Source organism: Phaeoacremonium minimum (assembly GCF_000392275.1).
Source record: "Phaeoacremonium minimum UCRPA7 unplaced genomic scaffold PA7_03_scaffold_420, whole genome shotgun sequence".
NCBI lineage: Eukaryota > Fungi > Ascomycota > Sordariomycetes > Togniniales > Togniniaceae > Phaeoacremonium > Phaeoacremonium minimum.
In genome coordinates, this window is record NW_006921322.1 from 206,779 (window position 1) to 218,837 (window position 12,059).

Genomic DNA, 12,059 nt, shown 5'->3' on the forward strand with positions numbered 1-12,059 from the left:
TTGCCAAGTGACCACCTCTCGCTCTGGGATCTTACCCCCGTGTTCTTTCTGGTAGACTCATCCGAGCCATGGCTTGTTGACTTGTTCACGTTGCAGCTATAGTCTAGATGTGACCTGCGGGATAGCTTCCGTGAGAAACGGATCCGATTCCCCCCAGATTTCGGGCAGTAGTCGGGACTAACACGATCAACTGCAAGCCACAGCATGCTGGGCAGCGAAATGCACCGCTGAGAACGCCAAGATGCCAACCCTCTCGGCACTCTTGTCTCGATGCAACGACAAGGTTCACCGCCAGCCACCTGATAGAAGTCCTGGCAGGCGTCAGTGGGATCATAGAGGCGCACCAATCCGCCGCATGCCCAGCCTTGGTTTCTCGAGGAAGCTGCCGTGTCATGAGCCTGCCAAGCGTGGTATTTCATCAATATGCCCGACCAGATATGCCCTCGGGATTATCTCACCGGCATCACGGCCTATCTATCGGCGAAATGCCATTTTGATCAGCCAACGCATGGCACATGGACGGATGATAGACTCCAGGTGCTGGTCCGCATCCCGGCCCGACGTATCCAGCGGCCCTCCGACCTGAATCCCGGCGCCGTATAACCCAGGTGGCCATGAAAGTAGGAAGCTTGCCATATAAGCTCAAGCGACCCCCTTCATTTATGCTTCCTGAAGGGGCTGTACATACGTGTGGCTGTGATCTGAAAGATGGGGACCATTGTTCAGCCTTTGTTGAGTAGTCTCATTTCACTCGATCGAATATCATATTGTATTGTTTTCACAGAGCTCCGACTCTCACCCGTTTACTCGTTCACATATTTTCGGAAAGCCTTAGATGTATTGCATGAAACACTAAATAAGAAGTAGGAAACTTAGCAGGCCCGAGAAGCGAGACATGCTTCTAGCAGCGCCGTTCTGCTCACTAGTTGTTGTTGTCGTCGTCGTCGTAGACGGCGGGAATAGACTCGCTCTCCCACTTGTCCCACTTTCTGTAGTCGATGATCCACCAGCACTAGTCGTTGTTGGAGTTGATGAGCAGGACTGCACATCTGAGGCTTTTACGATTTGAACACTCTCGACCTTGATACTTGTGGAGTTGAAACAGTTTGTCTCGTTAACAGAGGGAACCTGGGACAGATCGTCCGTGAATACGATATCCGCACACTACCAAGCTCACATGTTAGTTGTTTACTAAGCAGGTTGGTGTATTGTGTCTGGCCAAAACTCACACTGAAGAGTGAAGCTCCGGACTTCAAGGTCTGTACAACCTGAATCGTAGCAAAGTCCCCACTGCTCGGCGTCAGGCCGTTCGGAAGCGATATCTGTGGAAGGCAGATTGTGCCAGGGTATGGGTTATCAGAAGGTCCAAGGATCTCAAACATCGGCCACAGCGTGGCATAATTGTCTGGGTCTAGGCCAAGCCAAATATTCAGGTACATGAGTGCCGTCGCATGACCTGCAAACCAGCCTGGCTGCAAGGCAACGGCTCCTCCGGTGATGGGCCATGCCGTACGGTTCTGTGTTACGTCCAGGCCACCACCTAAATATTAGATATCAGCATGTATTTGTCTTCATATACATGAGGGCTGCCGACTTACAGGGATATGAGCGTTGCATGCCGTAGGGGAATGATACGTTAGTGATGAGGTTATTGCCCCTCCACCCCGGGTACGTGATGACACAATGGCCATGCACGCTGTCAGCCAGAAGCCAGACAATGGCCGTAATGACATGAGCGAATGCAATCATCTCAAGTGAACTGCGGGGATTGAACTCGGTTGCCACAGCTTTTCGACAGACGGTGTTTGAGTAGTTGGACTGCGAGTCCAAGTATTTAAAGTTGACAAGTGCAAGAGGAGGATTAAACACAGCCCCTGTGCCACACTAATGCAGGCGCATTGGCAGGGGATTATTGGCTAGAGAGGCGATTTAATCTCCTACCCCAGTGAGATTCACAAGGCACCAGCAATCTCGACCAGCAAGTAAGATAGCCTTACAGGTCACCTCCCGGCATATTGAACATGCGAGGGCTTTACGATGTGCGAGACGCCCAATCGGGAAGCGGAGAGCAACTCAACCAATACCTATATAATCCGGCCCATGAGCGTTGTTGTCATTAAAGAGAGATTCATGTGTTGATTTGAACCCTTCGATACTTAAGGAAACTCGAAACGCAATGGCTTATGGAAAATGCCTCCTTCCAAAGGCGTTCGCCAACACTCAAGGAAAGTCGTGAAATCCGTATATTGTCACAGCAACATTGACCTAGTAAAATATAGGATCTCGTGAACTCCAAGTCGATAGCTTCCTTCAACAGTCTTTATCGCTAAGAAAAGGAAGAAATAGCTTCCCACTACTACAATGTTGAGGCTTGTAACTAAGGCATCGATCCGTTGCGAAATGTAATTCAACTGGGTGGCGTCAGTTTCGGAGATACAATGAAAGTTTACCAAAACTTCCTAGAAACACTCAGATCTAGAGTCAATAAACTCTAACATGGTATCTCCGAAATACATCAAGCTAGAACACCCGTGTTTAAAAGCCTGTCAAAAGAGATGTAATGCATTCATTGACGTTACAACCCACATGATACTGCCTCTTTTTTAGATCATCTCAACACCAAGAAAATAAACAATTCTATTCTGTTCTCCGCCAATCAACACATCAACATGAGGCCTGACGGGATCTCCATCGTCATTTTCTTCGCCTCCTATCTGGGCTGCGTCTACGTCTTCCTCTCTCTTGTTTCAAGCTGCGTACTGTCAGACTACCTGCACCGCAGGTACCCAAATATAGGATCAAAGAGGCATAAGATCTGGATGTCCAAGATTTCTTGCATTATAATGGGTCTTTTATGGCCGATCGCAATCATTGCTTTCCTATTATATTGCCTCGTGGCTCGAAGCATTCGATCATGTTCAGAAAAGATCGACCGAGACATCGAATCCGACCAAGAATCGACTTACATTGAACTCGAGAGATGGAGGCCGGATCAAGGTGCCGATGGAATTGCTGCAGCAGTGTTAATAGAACCTCCCCCAGCATATCAGCCCCCTCCCTCCTATAGTCGGCAACCTTGTTAGTGGCAGGACAAGGTTACACAGAAATCTGTCTAGAATTCACCTCTAACGATACAGAGTGTAAAACTCTGGAATTATCGAAGCACCATGACTATTACGGTCCGGAGGAGCTATGATTTGAAAATTGCCGCGATAGAAAGTTCATGCGTGGATATTTGAGTAGGGTTCTGTAATTTCATGGTGTACTTTTGGAGCACACGTAATTCTATGTTGAATTGATGCTGTGTACCCTTAAATCCTTAGACGATTCTAGCAGGTTCTCATGATGTTGACAGCTGCTTGGCCAACAAACCAAGATTTAGAAGTAGCTAGGATCAATCACCTTCGGCCCAGGAATCTCATAGGACTTGAATCCACTACCCCAGATGTCGACCTTGATGCCGGGATCACTGGCGCCATACGCACCAGGGAACTGAACTCCGGCAGGTAGTTGACCACTGCCGCTTGATGCAACCTTCACTTGCTATTCCATCTAATTAGTATCATTACCTTCATATATCAGATCGGCAGAGACTCACATAGCAGCTCATATAGAACTGTGCGCCACCAACCTGGGACGCGGTATGAAGTGCAATAGCCTCTGCCCGAACCAGATAATCGCCGGCAGGGATCTTGGTAGGGATCTTGAAAGTTCGCTTCCCACAGTTGGCGTTGAGGAGGTCAGTGCCCCAAGTCTTGTTGGAAGCATCATATCCAAACTCGTCAACCTTGAACCAAGCCGCTGATCCGTCAGCGGCAGCAGCATGGTCGACCTTTGACATGTACACCAAGACTGGACCGAAGTGATTCCCCCCAATAGCCTCCGTGCCACAAGCTCGGTCGTTTGGCTGTTGATGCATCTCAACCGTGAAAGACTCCCCAGCTGGCATTGATGTTTAGCATGTGGTTATCATGACCTAGATTCATCACAAGATAGACACACCTGTTGCCTCGCAAGTCTCCTCAGCCGCCTTTGTGCCAGCATTGCACCTAATATCGTTTGACGTGACGCTTGTCACTGGAGAGTTACTCAACTAGTCGCAAGAAGTCAGCATCGCCTTATCAAATATGTAGGAATCACTTACTGGAAGCCTTGTACACTTCTTCGCTTGATCGACGCCGTTCACGCCAGCCTCTTGGAAGGTTGCGTGGGCAGAGACAGATGCGAGTGCACTTAGCACTGCAAATGCCGATAACAAGCCTTTCATCTTGTTGCGAAGACTGGTTTAACGGAGTTCACAAAAAGCCTGGTTTGGAGATTCTTGGTTGTCGTTCGAAACTAACTCTTGCTGAATGATACCGAGTACACTATCTCAGACTTTTTGCGATGGCTTTTCCTCGTCTTTTTATACTCTGTCTGTTCGCCCAACGACTAGCTAAAGGAGGACATCATTCTTCCGTCGTGCGCCAACTAAATAACAACTTCAGTTCACTTCATCAACTCGCATATGTCGATGAATTCAATAGTGATGCCACCATTACTTCTTCCTTCCGAAGGATGGGCCTCTTGGCGACCAGGGGTGCTACCGAGAACCGAAGCTGGAGCGGAAGATGTGTCGCGGGCTCATGTTGATTAATAGCAGCAATGCTATGCCGTGCCACTGCGCTTAAGACGAACCACACGCATTGTTCAGCGGATGGCAATCATATTGTTTATCTTGAGCCAATATGTCCTGGACTATAGCGCATTGATGCACTGGGTCACGGCTTCGAATTGAAAGATGGCATAATGGCACGCCACGACGATCCTCCGAGATCTCCTACGACTCCAAATGCTAGGCAATCAACCAAGGAAGACGTCTGCGCAACACGTCTCCTAGCCTACTACTCATTTGCGCCTGACTAGAGTTTTGTTTGTGTTCGGCAACGCTCAGAGCATGGCAGTTGTTTCTGAGACTTTCAAATTGCTAGAGTTCTCCTCCTATTTATATAATGTTCAAACAACCTCAACTCACAGAAGGAGAGCAAGTCTACCTACAAGCTGGGATCATGCGATAATTAGACGTCTGCGGTTCACCTGAGCTGATAATTATAGCGTGACGTTGGTTTGATTATAATACGTAACGGCATGTACATCACAGAAATGGACACAACGCAGGCCAACAAGGCTCATGAAAAAAAGTCCGAGGCTAGATTTTGAGGGAACCCTCCATCCAATATACAGTTTAGGGGGGTATACCGTAAAGAAAATTTTGAACGGTTCCACCCAAGCGCAAACGCCAGACCCGTAGAATGCAGCAAGTGATTTCCCAACTAATCATCATCATCGTCCCAGCCCTCGTCCATGTCTACCTCGACTGTCGTCCCGAGGGCTTCCTTCCCTTGACGAATCATCTCCATCAACCTTGAGTTGAACGCTTCTATTCTTGCATCAGCTTGCTTCTCGGCCACGATCTTCTTGGCAGCGAGATGTTTCGCTTCTGCGTCCAGTCTTGGACTTGCTTCAATGTCATCAGCGACCAATCCCGTCTTCCGTCTCGCGGTGGATGCGGCCGATGCGTTGGATGTGTTTCGACGATGAGAATTGGAGGCGGCTTTGGAAATGGCAGGGAAGGTGGGATTCGTCGGGGAAGTTATACTAGAGCGTCGAGAAGACGGTCGACTTGATGGGCGTGGAGATGCAGCTCGTATCGAAGCGAATGGATTAGGAGTCTGGTTGGCGGGTTGAGGTATGCGAGTTGAGACAGAGGACGGCGTGGAGGGCCTTGGGGATCGTGGCTGGGCAAAGCTTGCCGGCTCGCGCGACGTCAAAGATGGCGAGCCTGCATGTGATACCCTCGCAGAGGCTCGTCTAGTCAAACCAGGCCGTTGCTCTGCGACGTTCAACCTCGAGACAGGTACACTTATTCGTCTTCCTGACGCAGAAGTTGGCATCGAGTAGCGTGGTGGCTGTGGTCTTGTGCTGGCTCTTGACGGGGCAGGCGAAGCTGTATTGCCTAGGGGAGCTCGCTTGACCTTGCTTCGGGGCTGTGGTGATGGTTCATCTACTATAACCCAATTCCGTCGCAGTTCATCCTGTTCGCTGAGCTGTCTCCTTTTCGCAGCCGGTCGGACTGGAATATCCGTCAAACCAGTGTCTTGGTAAGCATAAGAGATGTAATCCGGCTCTGGAAACGCCCCGGGAGGGCTCATCATCCTACGCGGCGAGATCCTGCTATGAGATGTTGGAACATTGTGTTCATTGGACCACGCCTTTTCTTCTTGATTCGATGGTGTTGAGTCGCCTGCGTGTATCTCGTATCCCTTTCCGCCGCCTGCATAGAAACCCTTGAAGGCACTACCCTTGCAAAACTCCCACACTTTTCCGACGACGCCCCCTATAGTGTTCAGTGCGAAGACGCTCCAACCAGGAGAATTCGGGGTTTGGCTGGCTTCGTGCATCCCTGAACCGATCTGCAGCTTTGCGAGCCGAGCGGACGGAGACTCTGTGCTATCGTCTCCCCTCGTAGGCCCCAGGGCACGGCGATAATCGATGTCCGAGTACATGCTATCGTCTAACCCTCCGTTCTCGGCGACCGTCTGCGCACCTGGTGTCTCGATCTGACCGGCGAGGACATATCTTCTCGACCCTTGCGCTGGGCCCAGCATGGGGGACCCCGGGTCATGCAAGTCTGGCGCCCAGAGATGTGATTCCCTCTGCGCGTCATCGTGCGTACGTTTCCGCCGCAACGGAGGCGCTGGTGTGTTGTTTGTCGAGACATCGGAGATGAGGGAGCCGGTGGACTTGGCAAGGTTGTAAGAGGAGGCAGATGGGGAGATGGGAGGGCGGAAGATGCCCGCGTTGAGCGAGGTGGGCGCCTCGAAGTGGTAGTTTCCAGGCATGTGAAACTGTGGTGCGAACGACATTGTTGAGCTGGGTGAATCGACGATAGCCTGGCCGTCGCCCGGTGAGACGAGGCCAGTCGACAGCGTGAGAGACTTAGACGGGATGGTGTAGTCGGAGGGATCCCGTATCGACCGGCACCAATATATAACGGTCTTTTTCCGGGCTCGAGTCCTTGGTGAGAAGGTTCAACAAAAGCCGGCGTCTCAAACTCGCGACTTCCTCGATAGGCTCGAGCTCCTGGTGTCGGCTGTCTGGTCGATAGTTAGAGGGGAACTAGGGTAGGTAACGTATGTAGATAGGTCGGTCGGTAGAGGATCGGCTGAAGCGAAACTGCAGTTCCTGCTGTGTCGGTTACAGTCTCGGTGTCACTCTTCACGGCCACCGTAGCTCTCTCCACGGTCAGCTTCGGCAGGTGGCGGCGCTGGGACGAGTACGTGGATATTTGGCGGCGTCGGGTGCCTCGCCGCATGAGGGCAAAGGAAAAAGGAATGGAATCCGCGTGACGTAGAAGAGCGTAACGCAGGGAGGGGCACCAGCACCAGCACCAGCACCCAGCACCAGCAATAATAGCAGTGCTAAGTTGGCTTAGTAGAACCAGCTATTCGAACACACGCTCGCACGCGACGCCGCTGATGAGCCGTGTATTGTATTTTGTCGCGCTGAGCAGTGCTGTACCAAGTCTGCTGTACCTAGGCCAGGTAGTGTGTCTCGCTGCACCGACTGGCTGACTGGCTGGCTGGCTGGCATGGAAATGACGGCAATCGATGATGCTGTGCTGTACATACACAGCCAAGGAACTGGGGGAACTGAGACCTGAGGACGTTGTCGGCGACCACCTGCACGGATCGAGATTCTCCTCCCACGTGGAGCACTGGAAGTCGTCAGTTCAGATACGGAACGCCTGGGGCGAGCTTCTTTCTCTTCTTCTTCTTCTTTTCACCATGACAAGGCTATCAATAACGTTAGTTGGTTGTCAATGTTGGCAAGGGTGTTAGAGATCCCCGTTCCCCGTTCCCCGTTGCTGTGGGAATCGCCGACGCGTGGGGCGCCGGCAAAACTGTAGTGTACTGGAACAGCTTGCTCTAGCGTCACTCCCCTGACTAGCTAAGTAAACAGAGGGGCAGCCAAACAGTAGAGGAAGAACCCCTTTCTCAACTCGGAACAAGATTGCCTCCGTGAAATCAAGTCAATCAGACATGAGTTGGGTATTGGATATCCCCAAGTTGCTGACAACTCCAAGATTATGGACAGTATCACGCGTAGCTGCGGCATGTATTATTTCTTCTATGGAGTCTTCGCGCTGTCCTTGATGAGGACAAGAGTACGCCGTCTAAGTAATCTGGTCTATCCAACTGGATTGCTCTCGTGTTGCTGCTGTCCGCGTGAGACTCCGGAGACTCCGCTTCCCCATCGCAGTCTGTCGTACTCTTGTTACCATGTTCTTGGTCACTCTGTCCATCCGACGACCGCCTTTGCATCCCTTTGAGCTCCTCAGCAGTCGCGGTTATGAGGAATCGTAAGGTGTCACCCACGACATCTCCAAACCGTTCAGTCTCGCGCGTAGTATTCCTCCTGAGCCTGAACATGTTCCTTAGACACGCCGCCCTCGACGCCGTCTTCACCGTGGACATGGGGCCGCGATCCCCAGAACGCGTCCTTCTCCTTCAGGACCTCGTCGGCCCACGCCCTCATCTCCTCCAGCGCCATCTTCTTGGCCACGTAGGCAAACTCGCCCAGGTCCAGCTTGCCCTCCCCGCGCTTCTCGTACTCGACCATCTGCAGGAGCAGCTCCAGCTTGTCAATATCGTGCACAAAGAGGCTGTCCAGCGTCTTGGAGTCCTCGTACTCCTGCCAGATCGCCCGTATCTCCTTGCCATTGTCGGCTCCCGCTCCACCAGAGACGTTCCCGAGCAAGTTTGTCGTCAGGTAGTCCATAGTCGTGGCCTCCCGCCTGTTCTTCTCCGGCTTAGCAACCCCATCCACCGGCGTGATGTCGCCGACCAGGGACTCGGCCATGTCATGTATAAGGCACATCTTGATGCACTTGTTCAGGTCGAGGCGATCCTTGAGGGCCGGGGGTGCGATCATGGAGATCATGGCCATTCGGTACATGTGGTCCGCGATAGACTCGCCTCTGCTCGAAGTGTTGATATTAGCGACTGGAGAGGATGAAACATGTGCCATGGACTGCCATATCTTACCGTACAATGCCGAACCGCTGCCAGCCCTCACGCTTTGTGGTCTTGAGTCTCTCGAGAAGGTGGAAGTAGGGCAGCGGCGAGGTCGAGCCCTCCGTCGGCTTGCCAGTGGGAATGGTTTTGACGACCTCCTCAACAGTCCAGTGGCCCTCGATCTTGGGCGTGACAACGACGGACGGATCTAGACACGATGTCAGTGGACTGTGACGTGCCATTTCCTCCTTGAGATTCAGATAAGGCTAACCTGGATTGGCGGGGACGACCTTGGCAGCCTCCGGAGCGTCGTTATTCGCGGCGCTAGGAGACATCCTGTAGATGCAAAGACGTAAAGATTGGCAGTGTAAACTTCTCCGAGAGGGTTGTATCGTGGATCGCGACAAGAACGGCAACGGCAGTGCAGCTCTTATTGGAGATGCTGGGGCGGTATGGAGGGGAATTGCGCTGCTTTCAAGTGTTTATGAACCACAGTCACTTTCAGCGTAGGACTGACTGCTGATTGCGTCAAGCTTGATAATTGGCGACAGAGAAGAAGGCGGTTTGCAGGAGAAACGGAAGCTGTTTGTCTCTCTGTCTGTTGGAGCTAAGGTAGAACAAACAAAACAAGAAACAATACCGACGAGGCTGCAACCCGCTTTGCGCCGGTCAAAGGAAGGCAAAACCCCCAAACTCTGCAGAACCCCCCCACCTGTCCAATGGTGGCTCCAGCGCTCTTTAGCGTGGCCTGCCCAGGTCTGTTTCTGATGGTAAGCTTATCGATTGGTCCGCTAAGGCAGCTCCCCTGCCCCCCACCCGGGGACGGGACCCTGCCTTCAAAGTCCCACTAATGATAGCGGCACTTCCCTCCACCTGTTAGAAGATGCTCATTACTGTACGGACCGTCAACGAAACTTGAGTACTGCCTCTATGTACTGCGTAGTAATCAGCACACTTTGAATATCAACCTTCACCTCAACTCACTTTTTTTAAAGTCAGCCACATACTCTGATCTGCTTACCTAAGAGCTAGCCTCGACTTTCCAGCTTGTGGTCGAGACAAACAAACGATCTGTTTATGGCCATTGTGGGCATTCATGCCTTAAATCACCTCGTCCTCAGGAGAGAGCAGGCAGGCCGAGGCGATGGCCGAGGCTCGTGTGGAGGCTGGTGATGAGCCAGCCCACGCTGCTGAAGTGAGGTCAGAGGGTTTGAGGAAGTTCTCTTCTCGAAGCACGACCAAGGGTAGTCATTCCGATACAGCCACTCGCCATTATCCCGTTGATCTTCCCGATCTACCTTTTGAACGGTATGAGCACCGCCGCCTGACAGCTCGAGACCTTCTCGTGAACCGCATCATGGCCCAGATCATGTCTCCAGCTCAAAATCCGGCCAACGCCCACTTGCTCAGCTCCTCGGCCACTCGCCCTGTTGGATTCGCAGGTCTCAAGTTTGGAAACCCTCACCTCCGGGCCGATCTCCAGCTGCTACGCAAAATGCTCTTTACGTCAAGTGCACGGGAACCCGAACTACGAAAGAAATGTGAAATCACGGTTTTCAAGGAGCTGATCGACAACGTCGATGTTGCTTGGGATTTCCCGTACACACGAACGCAGACAGTGTCTTTCAAGCTGATTGTGGACGGCCCTTGGGCGCCCCGCGCGACGGTAGAAGAACTGGCTTTAGATCTTGTTCGACGACATTATATAGAACAAGACGATCCGGCCCTGAGACTTTGGCTACAGGCGCGACGGCCTCCGCTACCTACGCCATCGAGTGCCTCTCCTGGGGCCGCGCAAACACACAATAGGGCCACGGCCCGGGGCAGCCGTGCTAGAGTCGTCAAGTATTTCAACGATTTCCAAGAAGCAACCCGGAAAACCGAGCATAAGACGTGGCTGGGAGAGGATACTGTGCTTCTACGCTCACTCCAAGCCAAAACTCGCACTGCACAGGCAAATTTCCTGTTTGATGGCGGAGCCTTTCTTCCTGCGCTACGGCAGCCCATGCTTGCCAATGTCCATGCGCAATACCGCTTCCACCTCTTCTCTTTACATCATATGGGTTACGCACTAGAACCAGCTTGGCCTGGGGAGAGGACGACTGTGAGATGCATGCGCTTTCCACAATGGGAAGACGGACACGAGCGATGGCAAGGGAGGATGGAATTACCGTCATCGTACAACTCTACCATGAGAGCTTGGACAGACAGAGAACTTGGCAAGGATAGCTCATACTCTACAAATCAATGGAGCGATGACACACTAACAAATTGGCCTGGCCGGAGGTCTCGAAAGCGTGCCGCGAGTGAACCACCCCCTGCGGCTTTTACAGCCGCCCGCTTGGCTTGGCTTATTCCTGGCTCGAATGATAATCTTCTCTTTCCGAAATTGAGTCTCGCAACTCTGGACCGACGTAGCAGAAGACGAAGTCTGAGCCGCACAAGGATTTCGGAGATGTTCGACTGGAATCTTGTCCCTAGAAACCCTGCATCGAAGTCACCTCCTGGCGTAACAAGCCGCCAGACGCCTAATCGATGGTATAGTTCACTCAATAAAGACCAGAGAGGTAGCAAAATTCCCAAGATTCAACGTCCTGCGCTAGACATCGCCTCAGAGGGAGAGCTATCAAGTGTACGTGTTCAAGTTCTCGCCGATGAATGCGCTGATGACGGACACCCTTATTCAATTCTTGCTACTCCCAATGGCATCCATAGTAGTACGGCAGCAAAGGTTATTCGACCCATCCTATTGAATCCAAGAGATTCAGGAGAGTCACCGGTCCCCCTTTTGTGCGCCAACTGTTGCAGCAAAAACCACACCACTTCCAGGTGCCACCTTCCCTGTGGATACTGCGGGGCCCCTAACCCTGAAGACATGTCTCGCCTTGACATCAATGGCAAACCAGTGGCGGGGATGAATCGCGAGTCACACATCGCACCGCAATGTCCGGTAGCACCTACCAATAGATGCAAATGCGGACCGTTCCCAATGTTCCACGTTGC

The 12,059-nt window shown here is 52.1% G+C and overlaps 3 protein-coding genes across 3 annotated transcripts; all 3 read right to left on the reverse strand.

Moving 5' to 3' along the window:
• Window positions 1–922: 922 nt before the first annotated feature.
• UCRPA7_5652 (hypothetical protein) lies at window positions 923–1,749 on the reverse strand (the record flags this gene model as incomplete). The annotated part of the gene is made up of 4 exons (XM_007918197.1): window positions 923–1,012; window positions 1,063–1,164; window positions 1,230–1,540; window positions 1,599–1,749. The coding sequence occupies 4 exons, from the start codon at window positions 1,747–1,749 to the stop codon at window positions 923–925; spliced, it is 654 nt and encodes a 217-aa protein (XP_007916388.1).
• Window positions 1,750–3,378: 1,629 nt separating this feature from the next.
• UCRPA7_5653 (putative glycoside hydrolase family 61 protein) lies at window positions 3,379–4,267 on the reverse strand (the record flags this gene model as incomplete). Its single annotated transcript, XM_007918198.1, has 4 exons — window positions 3,379–3,543; window positions 3,599–3,942; window positions 4,003–4,093; window positions 4,145–4,267. 4 exons carry the CDS (start codon window positions 4,265–4,267, stop codon window positions 3,379–3,381), a joined length of 723 nt encoding a protein of 240 aa, XP_007916389.1.
• Window positions 4,268–8,433: 4,166 nt separating this feature from the next.
• Window positions 8,434–9,391, reverse strand: UCRPA7_5654 (putative hd family hydrolase protein; the record flags this gene model as incomplete). The annotated part of the gene is made up of 3 exons (XM_007918199.1): window positions 8,434–9,019; window positions 9,087–9,264; window positions 9,328–9,391. The coding sequence occupies 3 exons, from the start codon at window positions 9,389–9,391 to the stop codon at window positions 8,434–8,436; spliced, it is 828 nt and encodes a 275-aa protein (XP_007916390.1).
• Between the last annotated feature and the right edge of the window lie 2,668 nt (window positions 9,392–12,059).